Source organism: Culex quinquefasciatus, chromosome 1 (assembly GCF_015732765.1).
Source record: "Culex quinquefasciatus strain JHB chromosome 1, VPISU_Cqui_1.0_pri_paternal, whole genome shotgun sequence".
Classification (NCBI taxonomy): Eukaryota; Metazoa; Arthropoda; class Insecta; order Diptera; family Culicidae; genus Culex; species Culex quinquefasciatus.
The window spans coordinates 55,354,399-55,375,168 of NC_051861.1; the positions used below are offsets into that span (position 1 = coordinate 55,354,399).

General features: G+C 41.2%; 1 protein-coding gene and 1 long non-coding RNA gene across 3 annotated transcripts; one reads left to right on the top strand and one right to left on the bottom strand.

The window, feature by feature from the left end:
• Nucleotides 1–3,816: 3,816 nt before the first annotated feature.
• LOC119765398 lies at nt 3,817–4,294 on the top strand. 2 transcript variants are annotated; one of them, XR_005276696.1, is made up of 3 exons: nt 3,817–4,070; nt 4,141–4,211; nt 4,274–4,294. It is a non-coding gene; the product is annotated as an uncharacterized LOC119765398 (long non-coding RNA). The 2 variants fall into 2 exon arrangements; XR_005276695.1 differs by having other exon boundaries at nt 3,818–4,070; nt 4,277–4,294.
• Nucleotides 4,295–10,822: 6,528 nt separating this feature from the next.
• LOC119769670 (phosphoacetylglucosamine mutase-like) lies at nt 10,823–11,754 on the bottom strand. Its single transcript, XM_038262982.1, has 5 exons — nt 11,743–11,754; nt 11,665–11,671; nt 11,455–11,607; nt 11,151–11,402; nt 10,823–11,088 (listed from the first exon to the last, which is right to left on the bottom strand). Exons 1-5 carry the CDS (start codon nt 11,752–11,754, stop codon nt 10,823–10,825), a joined length of 690 nt encoding a protein of 229 aa, XP_038118910.1.
• Between the last annotated feature and the right edge of the window lie 9,016 nt (nt 11,755–20,770).

Below are 20,770 nucleotides of genomic sequence, written 5' to 3' on the forward strand. Positions count from 1 at the left end.
GAACCATGGCATGTGACATATCAAAATTCAAGAAATTAAAAACAATGACCATTATAAGTGATGCAAACGTTCTCTGGTTCAACCTGGCCACTCCGGAACGGGTCTACGGTAACCGGTGGCCACTTGGGAACACTTTGGAATTTGCAAGGAACCATGGCATGTGAAATATCAAAATTCAAGAAATTAAAAACTATGACCATTATAAGTGATGCCAACGTTCTCTGGTCCAAGCTGGCCATTCCGGAACGGATCACCGGTAACCGGTGGCCACTTGAGACACTTCAGAATTTGCAAAATTTGGAACCATGTCATGTGACATATCAAAATTCATCAAATTAAAAATTAGGACGATTTAAAGTAATGTCGACGAACTATGGCCCAACGTCGCTTAGAAGTTGCTAGTTATCAAAAAATCTAAAAAATACAAAAATACAAAAATACAAAAATATAAAAATACAAACATCATCGGACTGGCAACACCAGCAGCCAATAACAACAAGTTTTTGCGCTGCGCAATTTTTCACCGATTTTTCTGATTTACAGTCGTAAACTAACCGCGAGTGTGCTCCCACGCGATGGGTAAAAAGGGCCGCGGCCGTGGCAACTCGAGTTCGGCTCGGGGACGCGGCCAAAACAGCTCTTTGTACCGCATCCACAAGAGCCCCTCGCCGGCAGCAAAAACACCAGCAATTTTGCTGACTTCAGCGGACGGTAAGGTGACTGTTTCCAGAAGCCCCGTCCGGACACGTGGACTTACCAGCAAGCAGCAGTCCGAGTCAGCTTCCGGCAAGCCATGATTTTGGAGATTTTCAAGGCCAAGAATGTGAAATTCTTCACGCACGACTGCCGAGGTCAAAAACCGGTAAAGGTAGCTACAGGGTCTTGGGGAGATGAGCATCCCTGAGGTCACGAAGGAACTCGAGGACTTTGACATTGCTCCACGCGAAGTTAAGGTGCTCTCGAAAAAGAGTACGGCAACCGGTACACGTGTACTGTACCTGCTGTACTTTGACAAAGGGACTGTCAAATTACAAGACCTCCGACAGGTTAAAACCCTTTCTGGATACATCGTGAATTGGAGGTTTTTCACGAAGAAGCCGAATGATGCTGCGCAATGCCACCGGTGCCAGAAGTTTGGACACGGGTCTCGGAACTGCAATCTGCCCCCGCGATGCGTAAAGTGTGGCAAGGTGCACAACACCGAAGGCTCTCTCTACCCCGGAAGGCGGCTCTCCAGGATGGCGGAAACGCCGAAAAACACAAGTCCAGCGTGAAGTGCGCTAACTGCGGCGGCAATCACACCGCCAACTTCCGTGGATGTACTTCCCGGAAGCTGTACATCGAGCAGCAGGAAAAGAAGAGGAAGCCACCTGCCAGTCCACCGACAAAACCCGCGGCTGATCGCAGTTCGACGCATCCTCCCGGATCAGGGCCGTAGCCAGGATTTTTGTTCGGGGGGGGGGCTTGGGTTCAAAAATTCAAAGGATATGGAAATCAGCAAATCAGAAATACCACTCGTTTAAATTCACCTGGTCAACGGTATAATTATTGAGAAGAATTATAAAACTGTAAAATATTGTATGCAAAAAAGATTTTAAAGAGTTTCATCTTATGTTTCTTTAAAATTCATTGAAGAAACTGCTTCATCAAAAATCCATTGTTTTCATATAGCATGTTTCTATAAAAGAACTTGAAAAGAAAATGATTTTCTTACGTTTTCTTGGATTGTTGAAATGTAATCGAATTTTATGAAAAACTGTCCACTAGCAAATTATCTATAAATTTAAAATATTCCCTGAATAAAACTTTTAATAACAAAAATTGCCATAAAAAATGTTAATTTACCCCACTGATGTATGTAATTTCGTAGTTCAACAACTCTGGATGAAAAACTCATGAACAAATTGGTAATTTTCTACTATCTAATTAATAACCGATGGATAATTTCTACTATAGTTTTATAGATAAAAACTGTATTACATCATTTTTTTCATTTCTGTTATTTAACTAATAAAAATGATGTAAAATTATATTGGTTTGTATATGGGTAATTCTCTACCAACTCACACGAAATCGGGAAAAGTTGCCCCGACCCCTCTTCGATTTGCGTGAAACTTTGTCCTAAGGGGTAACTTTTGTCCCTGATCACGAATCCGAGGTCCGTTTTTGATATCTCGTGACGGAGGGCGGTACGACCTTCCATTTTTGAACATGCGAAAAAGAGGTTTTTCAACAATTTGCAGCCTGAAACGGTGATGAGATAGAAATTTGGTGTCAAAGGGACTTTTATGTAAAATTAGACGCCCGATTTGATGGCGTACTCAGAATTCCGAAAAACGTATTTTCATCGAAAAACACTAAAAAGTTTTAAAAATTCTCCCATTTTCCGTTACTCGACTGTAAAAATTTTGGAACATGTCATTTTATGGGAAATTTAATGTACTTTTCGAATCTACATTGTCCCAGAAGGGTCATTTTTCATTTAGAACAAAATTTTTCATTTTAAAATTTCGTGTTTTTCTAACTTTGCAGGGTTTTTTTAGAGTGTAACAATGTTCTACAAAGTTGTAGAGCAGACAATTACAAAATTTTGATGTATAGACATAAGGGTTTGCTTATGAACATCACGAGTTATCGCGATTTTACGAAAAAAAGTTTTGAAAAAGTTAATTTTTGCGTTTCTCTTTGTTTCGTCGTCCGTGTCTGTCGCGGGTGACCATGAATGGCCATGATCGATGACGACCAACTTTTTCAAAACTTTTTTTCGTAAAATCGCGATAACTCGTGATGGTTATAAGCAAACCCCTTATGTCTATATATCAAAATTTTTGCAATTGTCTGCTCTACAACTTTTTGGAACATTGTTACACTCTAAAAATAACCCTGCAAAGTTAGAAAAACACGAAATTTTAAAATGAAAAATTTTGTTCTAAATGAAAAATGACCCTTCTGGGACAATGTAGATTCGAAAAGTACATTAAATTTCCCATAAAATGACATGTTCCAAAATTTTTACAGTCGAGTAACGGAAAATGGGAGAATTTTTAAAACTTTTTAGTGTTTTTCGATAAAAATACGTTTATTCGAATTCTGAGTACGCCATCAAATCGGGCGTCTAATTTTACACAAAAGTCCCTTTGACACCAAATTTCTATCTCATCACCGTTTCAGGCTGCAAATTATTGAAAAACACCTCTTTTTCACATGTTCAAAAATGGAAGGGGTCGTACCGCCCCTCCGTCACGAGATATCAAAAAACGGACCTCGGATTCGTGATCAGGGACAAAAGTTACCCCTTAGGACAAAGTTTCACGCAAATCGAAGAGGGGTCGGGGCAACTGCTGTGTGAGTTGGCGGAGAATTACCCATATTAAAGCAATATAACTCTGGAAACGAAATTTAACAAATTTTAGGATTTAAAAAAAATATTTACGAAATCTGGTTCAATGAACAGTCAAGAAAACATTCCATAAGAATGTTTAAATCAATGAGATTTTTCCTGTAAACCTGATCTACGTCTGGCATTTTGCTACTAGAATTATATTTAACATTCAAAAGAAAAATAAAAGTTTTGCCCTATCATGCTAGTACGGAGCACGGAAGGAACGTAACATTCCATATAAAAAAACGCTCAATCGAGACAGAATTTTATCTTTTCGCCAGAATTTTATCTTTTCAATTGTAACGTGTTCCGTTATTTTGAATTATTATTTTTGAATATAAACTTAAAGTTTATTAGGAAATTAAAAAAATTGTTAATAAATAAATATAAAAAAAAAAAATTAAATAAATATCTAGATTGAGGCAACGCGCGTACCGGTATCAGACGAAGCGAGTGTATATTCACGACTCACGTTTCGTGGAATTTTATAGCAAATGGGATCTGTCACACTGAACGTTGGTGAGCCCGTCTCGGGTGCCGCCATATTCCGGGGACTCGGAACTTCGGAGGTTTCCTGGGTATGAGAGTTTCGGGTCTCGTTCTTTCTGCCAACGGAACGGCTGGTGATAAGAAGTGCGCGACGCGACTAGTGACTTTAACCTTTTGCCTTTGCCTTTTACCTTAATAGGTTAGTTGTACATAGTGCGAGTGTTCCTCCTAAAGATTTATTTAATTAAGTTTACTTTTTATTCCATTAGTGTTTCGTAAGTGAATTCTTGGATTTTTGCGTCCGCTTTCTTAAATACAGTTCACTTTAACATACAATAAGGTAACGTAGTTTATTTGAATTAAATATATAATGTGAAATTAACATGAGTTCGCGTTGGACAGCAGCGTCCAATAAGACGCTTTTGTATGGGCTGGAAATTTTGCTGCAATTGCGAAAGCCCACGCCGGGTTTCGTACGCCGTCCTGAGGGACGTTCCTCTACGTTTTGGATCAGCCTCTCGGCGCGTCTTCGCCGCCATTTTGGTGACTCTACATTCCGTGACCGTGTGACGCTCCGGCCCGCCATCTTGGCAGTCAAACGGAGTCGTGGAAGTCCGTCAATTCCCGTTGGCAGAAAACACACACCGGTCGCCAATTGCCGGTCGTGAAAAGGGTCCACCACGTTACAACCCCCGGACCCTTCCGAGAGCCGTACGTAGTCAAATTGTCGTACACCCCCGGGTCGGGAATCCTGTTGGTTTTAACTTAAAGCCTCCAATGGTGGGGTGTTCGTTTGCCTCCAGGACGAAGACCCAGTCCGGACAGCGCCCGACACTCCGTGTCCATCGCGCGTGAGCTGAGCTCGGCTCGCTCTTTATTGGCTCTGCGGAATTGTGCACTTGTGAAATCGGAAAGCTTCCCGTCCAGCCGCCCACACTCCGCAACTTTAGTTTCGGCCACGAGCGTCCACGTAGTCCTACGTCACCCAACGAGGGAGCTGGAACGCACCACGTGACCAGCGTCTACCTTCTCGGCGTCGTGCTCCACCGCACGGCCAATCAGCATCGAGCGTCGCTCGACGGCGGATTCCCGCCAAAGCAGAGGAACCAACTCGACACCTCCAGACTGCCAGCATCTACCAGAACATCGCATCAGCAGTTTTCGCCGGCCCTCGACGGCCGGGCGTCCTCGCGGCAGCATGTGCACCAACACCAACAAAACCCTGCGCAGGTATGTGAGAGACCCTTGAATCATGGCCATGTTTCCTCTCTCCCATTTCCCTTACCCACACAAACAATTGTCTAGCTCGAACTCTCGCGGTAGTTTTATGCTCCGGGAAATGGAATCCCGCAAATACACAGTGAAACCATGATTTTGCGAACATGAATTTATTTTTCTTCCCCTCATGCGTTACCTTGAATAAATCTCTATGAACGTGCACTCTTGATAACCTTTTCGTTTTCGTTCTTTGAAATCATACCTTCCTTTCCCTAACTTTCCGTTGTCTGAAAGAACCAGAATCGAAGATCTCCGTGGTTCACTACCCGTTCAATTTGATAAGATCCCATTTTAGTTATTTTGGTAATTTCGTCTGCGTAAAAGCCGTATGCCGACTAACGACCCTGAGAGCTAATGTCGGGCAGCTAACACGACGGGTGGCCTCTTGTTTCGGCAAGAGTGGCGCATAAGCCACTGCGTTTAAAACAAAAATCTTCATAGCACGGTTAGGTCGGTTACATTGGCGCCCAACGCAAAAAGTTTTCCATAGAATTTGCTTTTGTTGGATGATATTTGAATAGAAAAAAAAAGTGCTCACTGTTTTTTTTTAATTTTTTTTAGTTGTTTTTTTTTTTGAGACTGTACATATTTAAACAAGCTCGAAGTGTTATGAAATTTCTCTCAGTTTTTTTAAAGGTTGCTACATCACCACATTTATCAACGATATTTTTTTGTAGATATATATATTTTTTTTAGTGGTTAAGTTTTTTTTTCATTTGTACATACTTTCTATTCAAAATGATATTTGAACATTTTTTGTAAATATAAGTTTTTTTTTAAATTTACGTTATTTTCATACTGATATAACGAGTTAGGCGAATAGAAAGTTATAGTTTTAGTTAGTTTGAAAATGGAATCGTACATTTTTCCCTCCACATCAACTTTGAACGACGAAGAATTGAATTTTGAACTTAAATTACGTAATAAGCAAATTTATCCAAATGAAAAATTAGAACAAAAACAACTATTCGTCAAAAGATTGTTCACCGAAGACAGAGAGAAGAAAACAAAATACAAAGGAATTAATTTTTATGAAAATGAAAAACCAATTATCGTTAAAAACGTTGATGAAATTATTGAGGAATTGAACACTACATTTGATCGTCGTCTTCTGTCAAGGTTGCGACATTACCTAATTCGAGCCAATTATGCTTTAACAGCGTCTGAGTTTGACGAAACTGACAAAACATACCTAATCAAGGAAATTGAAGATGTTTTCACAAAATTTAAAAAGAAAATCAAATACAGCAGTGAGGATGAGGAACTGTTAGAATCAGAAGGAAACGAGAAGGATGGAAAGAATGATAAGAAGAAAGATGAACCTACTAACAAAGATGATAAGTTGGGAGTTTCCTCCAAACTGAATGCATCGCTTGATATAATTTTAAGCAAATTAAGTCTCGCTTCGGAAAGAATTACAGATTTTATCGAAGCGAGCCAATTAAAAAAGCTTAACAGAACGGGATATGATTGGTCAGATTATTCGAACAGTGAAGACGAAAGAGAAAGGGAAGAAGAAACAGAGATTCCAGGGGTAATAAAAGCCATGGAGACTCTAAGCAACCCAGACTGGGAGAATATGATAGGTGGAGACGTGGTCGAAAAATTTTTCAGGGACCGGAACCGGATCCGATACCGGGACCTAGCAGACAGAACTTTTCGAATCATGGTCGTGGTCTCGGCGGGACATCATTCCATAATGATCAAAGTCGGGGCAGAAAGGTGAACCGGGGAGGTAACCCGTCTCATAACGACAGACAGCAGGGCTACGATAGCTCAGATGACTACGGTTCAGGCAGCTCGAGTCGTGACGTCAGGCGACAACCCAGCAAGAACCGAGCGGTAAGCCGCCACCGGAACAACAGAGGAGATCCCTTAGCAGTTCCGATGGTCACGCCGATCGAGATGGTCCACAAAGGCGACACAGGAGGCGTTCCGGAAATCGACACCGACGAGACACTTCCGACCGTAGTTCGAGTGCATCCAGACACAGGCGTGGGTACCGGAGATCGCGAGTTGAGAACTGGGACCTGATCTTCTCAGGTGACAACAGGTCAATTCAGGTAGAGGATTTTCTGTATCGAATCAAAAAAGTTGGCCAAGCACGAGGACGTGTCACAAGGCGAGTTGCTTCGGAACATACATCACCGATTAAAGGGTGAAGCGTACGACTGGTGGTTCACGCGCGAGGAGAATTTCACCAGATGGTCTAGATTTGAAGACGAAATCCGTTTCAGGTACGGAAACCCGAACCGGGACAGGGGGAATTAGGGCTCAGATTAGGGAGTTGAAACAGAAACGGGGAGAAAAGTTTGTTGCTTACGTAACAGAGGTCGAAAAACTGAATCAATGTCTAGTTCGACCATTTTCTCCAGATACCTTATTTGAACTAATTTGGGAAAACATGAGGCCCCATTATCGTTCGCGCCTTTCAACAATTACTGTTGAAGATTTGGAACATTTGATTGAATTAAATCACAAAATTGACGCTAATGATCCTTTCTTTTTTAAGCCACTGAACGGAACAAGGAACGATATTAATCATCTAACCGTGGAAGAAAGTGATTATTCTGACGATGAAGGATTTCAGGTGAACGCCATTCAGAAACAGCGAACACCTAGACAATCAGCACCACCTGGTGGTCAGTCTAGAGCTGCGAATATTTCAAATGATCGTCCAACTTCAGACCAACAACAACAACCAGGTACAGCGGAGGTTCCAGTTTGTTGGAACTGCCAGGCCATCGGCCATACTTGGAGAGAATGTACTAAACCAAAACTAGTTTTCTGTTATGCTTGTGGGAAGTTAGGTCGAACAGCTCGAACTTGTGAGAAGAATCACTATCCTACATCCCAAGACGATCAAGATCAAGATCAGTCGACAAACTGGCGGCGGGATGCTTGATCGGGAATTCAACCATCTCGCCAGTAGAAACAATTCCCAGCGAAGATGAATCTTCTTACTTAAATAACAACTCAGTTTTACAAATTAGGGTTAATCCTAGCGCTTGCCCACACATCAAAGTTAACGTGTTAGGTTCAGAAATTGTTGCACTGCTTGACTCTGGTGCTGGAATAAGTGTCATGAGCTCGTTGAACTTAATCGAAGCGCATGGACTAAAAATTTTGAAATCTAATATCAAAGTCTGCACGGCCGACGATACCGAACACATTTGCCTAGGTTATGTGAATGTTCCATACACACTAGGAAATGAAACGAAAGTTGTATCAACACTAGTCGTACCTCAAATTAAGAAACCATTAATTCTAGGAATGGACTTTTGGAAAGCGTTTAAAATTCGACCAGTAATGACCACAAACAACAGGACGGAGGAGTTGGACCTGACGTGGACCTCCACGCTTAGCGATACACAGAAAAAAAAAATCGGGTAAATTTACATCATTTATGATGTACCAAAAGTGCACGTCATTAATGATGCGAAATTACATCAATTTCATTTTAAATTTACATGACATCCGACGTAAACAGGCCTAAGCAAAATATTTCCAAGTCATGTAAATTTACGATGAAACATACGTAAATTTACCAAACCATAAAAATTTTTTTGCCCGGTTGAATCTAGAATCCGATGTAAATTTCAAATGCTTTGTAGATCGTAGTTCAGAAAGATTTGTTTCATTTTTGGACAAAATGAGTTGATCTAGATGAAATTAATCTTTCTGTACCTCGAAACATAAACAAAGAGTTTCAAAATTACACCAGACTACAGATTCACCCGAGCAAAGTTCAGAAGTGTTTCGGAAGGAAAGTAATTTGGTAATCTAAAACTTTTCGAAAAACGATCCACGGAATATACTTATCTGGAAGTCTGTCAGCTGACGATCTTCGGATTTGAACGGCATCTGTCGGACGGTACTTTTGCTCCAGGCTAGCGATCTGAATGAGTCCATATTGCTTTGAATAAATCATTTTCAGCGGCAGTGCGTGCATCCGTTGCAGTTCTGATGGAACGCCTTTTTGACACCGCAGCAGATCTGCAGTTTGTCCTGAGAAATGCGGAACGGTTAGATAGAGGGGAAATATGTACGAGGAGTTCAATACCTACGTCACGAAGAGATCTTCTGTTTTACAAAATTTACTCTAGAAATGTGCTGAAAGATAAGTGGAATCCGTTACAAAACATGATTTCACGCTGCTGTTCCGCCGTGAGGACCATGTCGCACTTGCCGGGCTTACCACTTTATGATCACGTGACGAACACCATCCATTTGGCCGGCGATTCTGGCGGCACAAACTCTTGGACGACGGCAGGAACACCTGATCTCTAAGAGATAATCTAGCCAAGAGTCGTCACGATCACGGTGATGCAATGCGTCCTTCCAGACAAAGGAGTAATTTCCGTCCTCGCACAAGTCCCGAACAGTCCGAAATATACCTTTCGTGTCAGCATACGACGGAGAACGCCAGATCTTTATGAACTTCACGAGTCAGTTTTGTTGCGGTTGAACTTGTTTTTTTTTTGCACTGAAAATGGGGAAATTGTTAAATTTATAGATACAAAATCGTCAAAACTATTGCTCTGTTTGAAACATTCAACATACCTCTTATTTGTTTACAGTCAAGGCTTTTGTTGGTAAGATTATTGCCGAACCAGGTATTTTTCACACGTTTTCGATTCGGCTCTATCTGACCGCCGCAGGTGCTTGGATTTTTTACCGAAAAAAACACAAAAACCTGTTCTCACCAATCGAGTGACAGAAGCAAAAAAAGCTTGCTGTGAATCAAAACAAAAATATGTACACGGTGCTGTAGAAATAATCAAAAGCAGTGTAGAACAACTTTCAAGAAGTACTAGATTACACGCTTCCTACACTCAAAATCAGAATAACCCTTAAAAGGGTACTTTCTATCCTTTTTTCAAGTTTACCCGTCGTCACCCTTTTGAAAGGGAACGAGGGTGAAACCCTTCAAAAGGGTACTGGCTCAGTACCCTTTAAATGGATAATGGTATTGAAGCGGCTTGCACACTAGCGACATCTATTAGTCAATTTTGTTTTTTAATCAGTGGTGGCATCTACTGTTTATTTCCATAAGTTCGCTTAAAAAATAGGTTTTGCCCTGAAAACAAGTTTATTTTCTATTTTTTATAAATGAATGTTTACAGTTAAATGTAAAGATGTTAACCCTCTAACATTTTTTTTTTGCATTTCGCAGTTTGAGTACTTTTTCCAAACTATGGGAGGCGATTGCTCGAAACCAGGAGATTCTAAAGCGGAACGACAATTTCTTGGAGAGCTTCGGTCTGAAAAGTTAAAACCTTTTAGAAATAATATGACACAAAACCTAGCACAAAACTTTGTTTTGCTCACCTCAAATCGTACGACAAAGTCACCGTTCTTTTCTGCTTCCAAGCTAAAATGTTGCAAGTCTCGACGTGGCCTGATGAGACAATGCTGGAAGGTGCGGTCGAGAATAGAAGGTCCGGTTCAATCGTCCCGGATTTGGCAAGTTGTCGTTAATTGCGCTCCTGCTCAATCACCCGGAATTCAACATCCTCGGCGGGGAACTCGACACCATGACGGGGCGATACGCCAGGCGCACCTTGCCGCCCATCTCGAGCTGCTGTCGGAAGGGACAGTCCCGCAGGATCTTCTTCGGTAGCATGTGTGCAAGTCGGAAATAACAATAAACTGATGTGCGTGCCTCCTCCCTTAGATCTTGGCCAGTTCCGGCCGAGCGTCAACACCTCCAGCTCGGTCATACACAATGTTGGCCACTTCGAGCGCCAGCTGCAGCTTGCCGTTCTTGGTTTCGGACTCGGCGTACTCCCGCCCAACGTCCTTGATTCCGGACGGTCGCACAAACGACCTCCCGCAAGGATACTTGGCCACGATTTCGTTGATGGCGGCCTGCAGACCTTCCGGCAGATGCGCTCGGCATCGGTCGTCGTGAACACGTTCTGATCTTCCACCTTGACCTTCATCAGCACGTTCGGCAGGTCGGAGTACGCCGCGAACCAGTCCTAGAGGCTCCAGCCACGATAGTGGAGGACCGTTTCGACGAGCATATCGAAAATGGCGTCGCCAACGGTTTTGTTCGTCAGGTCGATCGTGCTGAGCAGAAGCTTTACAGCGTCACGTTGCTCCTTGGTGACGGATTCGTCCTTGCTGGCGGCTGCAATTCGCTTCTTGGCTTCGGCGTTGTAGATAACGGTGCCGTGCCCACGTCGTAATCGAGCGCTTTGTGGTGTAGATGCTTGACACCGGATGGGGCGCACGCAACGGAGACTATCTGGAATTGGATTTTGGGTTAGAGCTATTTTCATTAGATAGTGATCACAGACTTCGTTCTGGATGCACCTGCTTCGTCACCCGGAACTCAACATCGTCGGCGGGGAACTCGACATCGTCGGCGGAACGATACGCTAAGTAGAACACCTCCACCTCGAGCTGCTGTCCGTCTCGCAGGACCTTCTTCTTTACATACAGATTTGAGCCTGAAAAAATTGGAACTATTTTAAAATGTTCAATTTATTAGTATCACTGCAACATACCCGTTTGCTGAAAGCAATTCGTTGGTTTGTTCTGCTCCTGTCGACATGGCTCCTCCAACCGTTTCCGATCGGCCTTACCGTCCACATCATCCTCTAATCGACGGATCTTTGTTTGTAGCGAGAAGTGGTCCGGAATAGCCGGAACTTATTCGCGAAGGCCTGACGCAAGGGGAACCGACGCCTCGCTCAAACCAAACCTGACACCAAACACGGCAGGGCGGCGCTGGTATCGTTTGCTACAAAAGGGATTACCCTTATGAAAGGGTAAAGCAAGCGAGGTGAAATAAAAGGGTAGTTTAAACTCGTATAAAAGGATAAAATGTACCCTTTTGCAGAGGGGAAAATTCAAATACCGTCTAAAAGGATACTTTTAACCCTTTCAACCGGTAACTTTATTGTTGAGTGTACATAAAACCGAATAAATTTGAGGTTTGTTCCAATCTTAATTCAATTACTTTCTTTTCGTCAACGTGTAGTATATCAACAATTTTTTGACATTTCGTTTGATCTTTTGATATTATACTTTTATTCATATTCTTTGACCCAATTTTAAAATTCTACTAATGTCCAGCCGAATTTGAAAACACTTTTGCATTATTGTGAATCAAATGATTGTTTGCGACCTGATACTTGAGGAACGATATCTTCGGTTTGGACGCATCCCGCGGGCAAAGAAGACAACTAGAAAATACAAATCTGCAGCAGATGCACTGGTGTTCCAGCCTAGATCATCTCCCGGAATCAGCCCAAAACTTTCGCCGGTGCCGACAACATGCCCATTTCCCGTTCCCGCTGACCATTTTATCGTTTTGTCGAATTCAATTTTGCTGACAGAGGGTAAGTTGGACTGGGATATTCCATTCAGTACAACTCACCTCCAATCTTCACGACGGCCACTTCCAGGACAAGAATATAATCGCCTCGGCCTCAGCGGCCAGAATCAGTTGCATGAAGAAACTTGAATTTTGGCCTCCTGCCGGGACGAGGGAGGAGGAGGATGCTCCCGGAACTGTCACCTAATGTCTACGGGGCCGCGCCAGGCCAGCCACTGGTAAAAATGTCTAAAAAGGTACATTATTTCAGAGCAGTTTAAAATACGCGACCATCACTTACGAAACATTTCCACCGATTGACTGAATTCAGTCCTTCTCCTAAGGAGTCTGATTTACTTTACACCAGCTTGGAACTGACACTGTCACTCCGGACACTTTAATTCGGTTCCAGAAAGTTATGTTATTTAAGTAAGTTAAGCATTAAACGCGGAGCAAAACAAACTCTTCCGCTTCACCGCTCGCTCAAAATAATCTACTGCTTTGTTTTGGTCTGTTGACAATCAAAACACAAAGATTAAATTGAACTTTAAATGCTTTTTAATTTTACATTTAACCCATTTTACATCAGCAGTTCATTTACATGCTTTTCATACATTCAAATTTGGCAAATGTCAACAAAAACATGATCAATTACATTGAGTTCAGAGGTTACGTTCAATTTCAATTTACATGAACCCTTTTTAAATGCATTATAACGATTTACATCGAATTTCAAATTTACATTGAGCATGTTTACATTTAAAACATCAATTCGGTGTCCTGTATAATTACACTTTTTTTTCTGTGTACGCCTAACGTCAACTGCCTACGCGTAGAGAATGGCCATGCGTTGGTGGACAACGAGATCATAGCGTTGTCAATACACATCATGGAGTTTGACGTGGATGAGGACCAGATCCATATGAAATCTCAACCCGAAGAGGACAACTCGTTAGACATTCCCACGCTTGAGCTGCCAGAAGATCCGGAAGCTCTGATTGACGCGGTGGAAACGGAACACCCGTTGACTGTTGAGGAAAAACGTCAGCTGAAAGATGTCCTGCGGCAGTTTGATTGCACCAGCGAAGGTCGTCTTGGGAGGACAACCCTCATTGAGCACGAGATCGAACTCGTGGAAGGGACCAACATGAAGGAGTTACCGATGTATCGTTACTCGCCGAAGATCTGGGAAAACGTCGAGCAGGAGTTGGAGCGTTGGAAAACGTTGGATGTTATCGAGGAGTGTACAACCGAGTTTGCCAGTCCCCTGGTTCCAGTAAAGAAAGCGAACGGAAAAATCCGAGTCTGTTTGGACTCGCGCCGGATCAATTCTGTCACTAAGAAGGACGCTTACCCGATGAGGAATATGTCGGAGATCTTTCACCGGTTGCAGAAAGCGAAGTTCTTTAGTATAGTTGACTTAAAGGATGCGTACTTTCAAATACCACTTCGGGAAAGTTCGCGTAACTACACTGCCTTCCGAACGCCCAAAGGCCTTTTTAGGTTCAAAGTTGTCCCTTTTGGCCTAAAAAACGCGCCGTTCACGATGAGTAGAGTTATGAATCTCGCAATTGGCTTCGATTTGGAGCCAAATGTTTTTATATATCTTGACGATATTGTTATCGCCACTGAAGACCTGAACGAACACTTCAGACTCCTGAATGAAGTTGCGAATAGGCTCAAACGTGCGGGTTTAACAATATCTGTTGAAAAAAGCCGGTTTTGTCGAAAGCAAGTGCGATATTTAGGCTACCTTTTAACTGAAAACGGCCTCGCGATCGATAGTGCCAAGTTAGAACCGATACTCAATTACCCGCGCCCGAAGACCATCCGCGAAGTAAGAAGATTAATGGGACTAATGGGATTCTATCAGAAGTTCATTCATCGTTACAGTCACGTGACTGCCCCAATAACTGATTTGTTGAAGAAGACCAAGAAGTTCCGGTGGTCTGAAGAGGCCGACAACGCGTTGAGTGAATTAAAATCAGTTTTAACGTCCGCCCCGTTTTATCAAACCCCGATTACTCGCGACCATTCTTAATCGAGACTGACGCGTCCCAGCTCGCCGTGGGTGCTGCTCTGATGCAAGAATTTGACGAAGGAAAACGTATTATTGGTTATTTTAGCAAAAAATTATCGAGTACGCAAAGGAAATATTCCGCGACGGAAAAAGAGTGTTTAGGAGTGCTTCTCGCCGTGGAAAATTTTCGACATTACATTGAAGGGTCGACATTCACCGTGGTTACCGACGCGAAAAGTATCACCTGGTTGTTCTCAATTTCCGCCGCGAACGCGAACTCTCGTTTGTTAAGATGGGCTTTAAAATTACAATCGTACGATTTTGTTATACAATACCGGAAAGGGAAAGATAACGTTCTAGCCGATTGCCTCTCACGAATCGAGACCGTCCAGATCGTTGACCAAGACTACGTCGAACTCAGAAAGAACATTCAGAAAGACCCAGACAAGTTTAAGAGCTTTAGAGTTTCTGGGGAACGTATTTACAAATACATCGAAGAACCCGGAGCGTTTAGGGACAAACGATTTGAATGGAAATATTATCCACCTATGTCCGAACGAACCGAAATCATTCACAAAATTCACGATTCAGCACACCTGGGATACGACAAAACATTAAACAAACTCAGGAAACCTATTTCTGGCCAAACATGCCTACCGAAACAAAGAAATTTTGTCGCGAGTGCATTCCATGCAAAACCGCGAAAGGAATCAACATAAATCCAACTCCAGCTATGGGTTCTCAAAAGAAATTCTGCGACCACCCTTGGCAATTCATAACATTAGATTATGTTGGGCCTTTTCCAGCGTCAGGTAGAAATAGAAGCACTTGTTTGCTCGTTCTAACTGATGTGTTTACTAAGTTCGTCCTTGTCCAACCTTTTAGACAGGCAACAGCATCATCATTAGTACATTTTCTAGAACAAACGGTATTTTTGTTGTTTGGTGTACCGGAAATGGTTTTATCCGATAATGGCACACAATTTTTGTCAAAAGAATTTTCCAAACTTTTAGAACATTACGGAGTTAAACATTGGCTTACACCTTCTTACCACCCACAGGTGAATAACACTGAAAGGGTAAACAAAGTAATAACAACTGCAATCAGGGCCACTTTGAAGGGAAATCACAAAACATGGGCGGAAAACATTCAACAAATCGCTTGTGCGATTAGAAATTCAGTACACGAATCGACAAAATATTCACCTTATTTTCTGACATTTGGTCGCAACATGATTTCAAATGGAATGGAATACGAAAATTTACGAGAAATGAACACACCAACTAGTACCACCCTAAGCGAACAAGAACGAGAAGAATTGTACAAAGAAGTACGTAAAAACTTAGCAGAAGCTTACCAGAAGCAAGCGAAATATTACAATACAAGATCTAACTCAAAAGCACCAACTTATGTTGTGGGAGAAAAAGTTTTGAAAAAGTGCACCTTATTATCGGACAAATCGAAAGATTTTTGCGCCAAACTTGGACCAAAATACGTCGAAGCTTACGTGAATCGAGTTCTCGGAGATAGTTACGAATTAAAAGACAAAGACGACAAAATTTTGGGCATTTTCCATGCAACTTTCTTAAAAAAGTTTTAAATGTACATAAAACAATCGAACTTATTGAAACTATGTTAGTAAATATTGCTACATTATTTTACCTAGCCTTAGAAATGTCGAAACGACACTTGCACATAAATTCAGCAAAATCTGCTTAGTTCTATATTAGTAAACAAAAACATTATTCACTATCGCTCACCATTTTCTTCATTCATAAATCGTTTAAGTTTAGATCCAACTTCCAGCATGTCGTGCATTCAGCCGTTGAGCATAAATTGCATTGATCAAATCCCTTGGGGCAGCATACATTTCATTCATCCGTTTCCGTATGTAGTATTGGTGAAATCTATAGAACGTAGTAGTAGGTGACACACACACTATAGCACAGCAGCGAAAAATCTTTCCGGCATTCCCTGCATTATTGATGTTGATTTAGTATGATAATTTATCTGTAAATAGACAGCAATCTAATCAATTTTAGGATAATCAACTATTTATACCGAATACTCTCCAGCTTTAGAGAATCAGGGGAAAAATTGCCAATTTTCCAGCTGAATTCAATTTTCTTAGTCCACACGCAGCACACGTTGTTTTTGAGGCACTCTTGTTTTGGTTATGACAGCTGATTTGACGTTGTCATTCCGGGACAGGGCTGTGTAAGGTTATGCTGTCAGTTTTTTTCGATGATTTTTTTTCGGCAGGGATGAACACGGTTCACGGCGAGGAAATCCGAGGTTTAATCAAACAATGTTTGAGAATAGGATTTTTGTAAATTTTATTTTTCCGTAAAATTTGGTTTTGAAGCATTTTGAAAATTTGGAGGTCGAACAAAAATTACCATTAGACTTATGATTAAGTTGAGGTGATTTTGTTCCGTTTGGAGGACAGTTTGATTGAAGTTTTGTCGATATTTTTGATCGATGTGAAGCAATCACTCTACTTTACCTTTTTAACTTCTTTCCTAAGATGGATATGATCCATTAGAAAATTTGGCAAACCAGTTTGCGTTGTTAGATTTGTTTATCGAAAAAAAGACATTGGTCGAAAGAAACTGATAGTATGAACATCTTTGGTGAAAGTAGCTCTAGTAATTAAGTTGTTATCTGAGAGAAATGAAGTAACTAAATTAAGTATACATAAGTTTTAGATAATAATTTCGGTTCAAGATCCCGTGCACAGTTAGTTTTTAGGTTATGAAAATTTGTTCAATTTTCAATTGAACAAATTTTCATAAAACGAAGTGGTGTGATGTAACGTGTTCCGTTATTTTGAATTATTATTTTTGAATATAAACTTAAAGTTTATTAGGAAATTAAAAAAATTGTTAATAAATAAATATAAAAAAAAAAATTAAATAAATATCTAGATTGAGGCAACGCGCGTACCGGTATCAGACGAAGCGAGTGTATATTCACGACTCACGTTTCGTGGAATTTTATAGCAAATGGGATCTGTCACACTGAACGTTGGTGAGCCCGTCTCGGGTGCCGCCATATTCCGGGGACTCGGAACTTCGGAGGTTTCCTGGGTATGAGAGTTTCGGGTCTCGTTCTTTCTGCCAACGGAACGGCTGGTGATAAGAAGTGCGCGACGCGACTAGTGACTTTAACCTTTTGCCTTTGCCTTTTACCTTAATAGGTTAGTTGTACATAGTGCGAGTGTTCCTCCTAAAGATTTATTTAATTAAGTTTACTTTTATTCCATTAGTGTTTCGTAAGTGAATTCTTGGATTTTGCGTCCGCTTTCTTAAATACAGTTCACTTTAACATACAATAAGGTAACGTAGTTTATTTGAATTAAATATATAATGTGAAATTAACATGAGTTCGCGTTGGACAGCAGCGTCAATAAGACGCTTTTGTATGGGCTGGAAATTTTTGCTGCAATTGCGAAAGCCCACGCCGGGTTTCGTACGCCGTCCTGAGGACGTTCCTCTACGTTTTGGATCAGCCTCTCGGCGCGTCTTCGCCGCCATTTTGGTGACTCTACATTCCGTGACCGTGTGACGCTCCGGCCCGCCATCTTGGCAGTCAAACGGAGTCGTGGAAGTCCGTCAATTCCCGTTGGCAGAAAACACACCGGTCGCCAATTGCCGGTCGTGAAAAGGGTCCACCACGTTACAACCCCGGACCCTTCCGAGAGCCGTACGTAGTCAAATTGTCGTACACCCCGGGTCGGGAATCCTGTTGGTTTTAACTTAAAGCCTCCAATGGTGGGGTGTTCGTTTGCCTCCAGGACGAAGACCCAGTCGGACAGCGCCCGACACTCCGTGTCCATCGCGCGTGAGCTGAGCTCGGCTCGCTCTTTATTGGCTCTGCGGAATTGTGCACTTGTGAAATCGGAAAGCTTCCCGTCCAGCCGCCCACACTCCGCAACTTTAGTTTCGGCCACGAGCGTCCACGTAGTCCTACGTCACCCAACGAGGGAGCTGGAACGCACCACGTGACCAGCGTCTACCTTCTCGGCGTCGTGCTCCACCGCACGGCCAATCAGCATCGAGCGTCGCTCGACGGCGGATTCCCGCCAAAGCAGAGGAACCAACTCGACACCTCCAGACTGCCAGCATCTACCAGAACATCGCATCAGCAGTTTTCGCCGGCCCTCGACGGCCGGGCGTCCTCGCGGCAGCATGTGCACCAACACCAACAAAACCCTGCGCAGGTATGTGAGAGACCCTTGAATCATGGCCATGTTTCCTCTCTCCCATTTCCTTACCCACACAAACAATTGTCTAGCTCGAACTCTCGCGGTAGTTTTATGCTCCGGGAAATGGAATCCCGCAAATACACAGTGAAACCATGATTTTGCGAACATGAATTTATTTTTCTTCCCCTCATGCGTTACCTTGAATAAATCTCTATGAACGTGCACTCTTGATAACCTTTTCGTTTTCGTTCTTTGAAATCATACCTTCCTTTCCCTAACTTTCCGTTGTCTGAAAGAACCAGAATCGAAGATCTCCGTGGTTCACTACCCGTTCAATTTGATAAGATCCCATTTTAGTTATTTTGGTAATTTCGTCTGCGTAAAAGCCGTATGCCGACTAACGACCCTGAGAGCTAATGTCGGGCAGCTAACACGACGGGTGGCCTCTTGTTTCGGCAAGAGTGGCGCATAAGCCACTGCGTTTAAAACAAAAATCTTCATAGCACGGTTAGGTCGGTTAAAAATGAAAAAAAGTGAAAAAAAGTGTAAGAAAATGTTTTAAGCACTCGCAAAAGTAAATTGCAATCATTATTTTCAAAAAATGTAGATTCACGAAAATTCAAATTTAATTTTCGGGATTTTTTTTTTAAACTCAGCAATTTATAAATTGTAGAATTCAATAATAAAAATATTAGGCCATCTCAAATATTTAGGATTTCACAATTTCGAAAATAAGGTAATCCTTAAACCAAAAACAATAAAAAATCCAAATTTTCAAAAATATTTTTTTTTAATTTAGAGGATTTAAAAAATTAAAAATTGAGCATTTCTAAATTCAGTAATTTAAGAATTTCTGAATTCAAATATCCAAAATACAAAGTAAAAACACTTTGAAATAAAGAATATTAAATCTAAAATTATTTAAATTGTGAAATTTTTAAAGTTAAAATTAGGCCGCTGCGAATATTTTTTAAATTTATATCTCTCGATTTCGACCGGAAAAAGCAAATGAAAAATATATACAAAAAAATATAAGACATGATTTTATAATTTTAAATATAAGACATGATTTTATAATTTTAAATGTATTTTTAAATGCATTTTGTACCAGTTGTTTTGCATCCTAAGTTTTCAAAATAACCGGATAGAGACGAAATCTTTTTGTCTGTACTGTACATCGAATTTTTTGTATTATTGACGTAAGAAAATGCAAAAAAAAATGTATATTTAGATTTTTTATTATTATTTTAAAATCAAAACTTTGAAATTCTAAATCTAAAGATGCCAGAAATTCAAATTTTCAGAAAATCAAATGTTTGAAAACAGAAAAGCATAAAAATAAAATATTAATTAGAAATTAAATTATTTCAAATTTCAAAAATCACTTAAGACACGCTCCAAATATAAACTCCATAATAAATTCCCAGGACCCGTGATGTAGGAGCAAGCGTGGTTACCTCTCACCCAGTCGGCCTGGGTTCGATCTCAAAAGGTCCCGGTGGCAAATTTCGAGACAAGATTTGTCTGATCACGCCTTCCGTCGGATGGTGAAGTAAATGTTGGTCCCGGTCTAACCTAGAGGTTAGCTCGTTAGCTCCGTCCAGGTATAGGAGTCGTCTCCCTGGGTCCTGTCTCGAGATAGCAGAAGTTATCTTGCAAGTACTAAAGAAGTTATCTTGCAAGTACTAAAAATCAAAAAACATCGCTGCAAGATAACTTTTTAGCACAGAAGTTATCTTGCAGCGATGTTTTTTTCTAAAATCATCGAATCTGTAAGATAACTTTCTGCAAGATAACTTCAGCTCAAAAATGCGAGATAACTTTCTGCAAGATAGCTTCAGTTCGGATTCTGCAAGGTAACTTCAGCTCGATTTTTACAAAATAACTTTCTTCAAGGTAATTCCAGCTCATCTTTTTGCAAGGCAATTTTTTGCAAAATAACTTCAGTTGGTTTCATGGAACTAGGCTGCTAGGTAATTTCGAATTTATTCAGAATAATTGTTAGAATATTTTTAAGAATAAATAAAATAAAATAAATTCCCTTCTAAAATTTTTACTCGCAAGATA

Bases quoted from the DNA above. Each gene is read 5' to 3' on its own strand.
- LOC119769670 (XM_038262982.1), bottom strand. The intron at 11,403-11,454 runs GTCTGTGATCAC...ATCCAATTCCAG, and splicing joins GCAGGTGCATCCAGAACGAA to ATAGTCTCCGTTGCGTGCGC. The intron at 11,089-11,150 runs GTGGCTGGAGCC...GTGCTGATGAAG, and splicing joins CGAAACGGTCCTCCACTATC to GTCAAGGTGGAAGATCAGAA.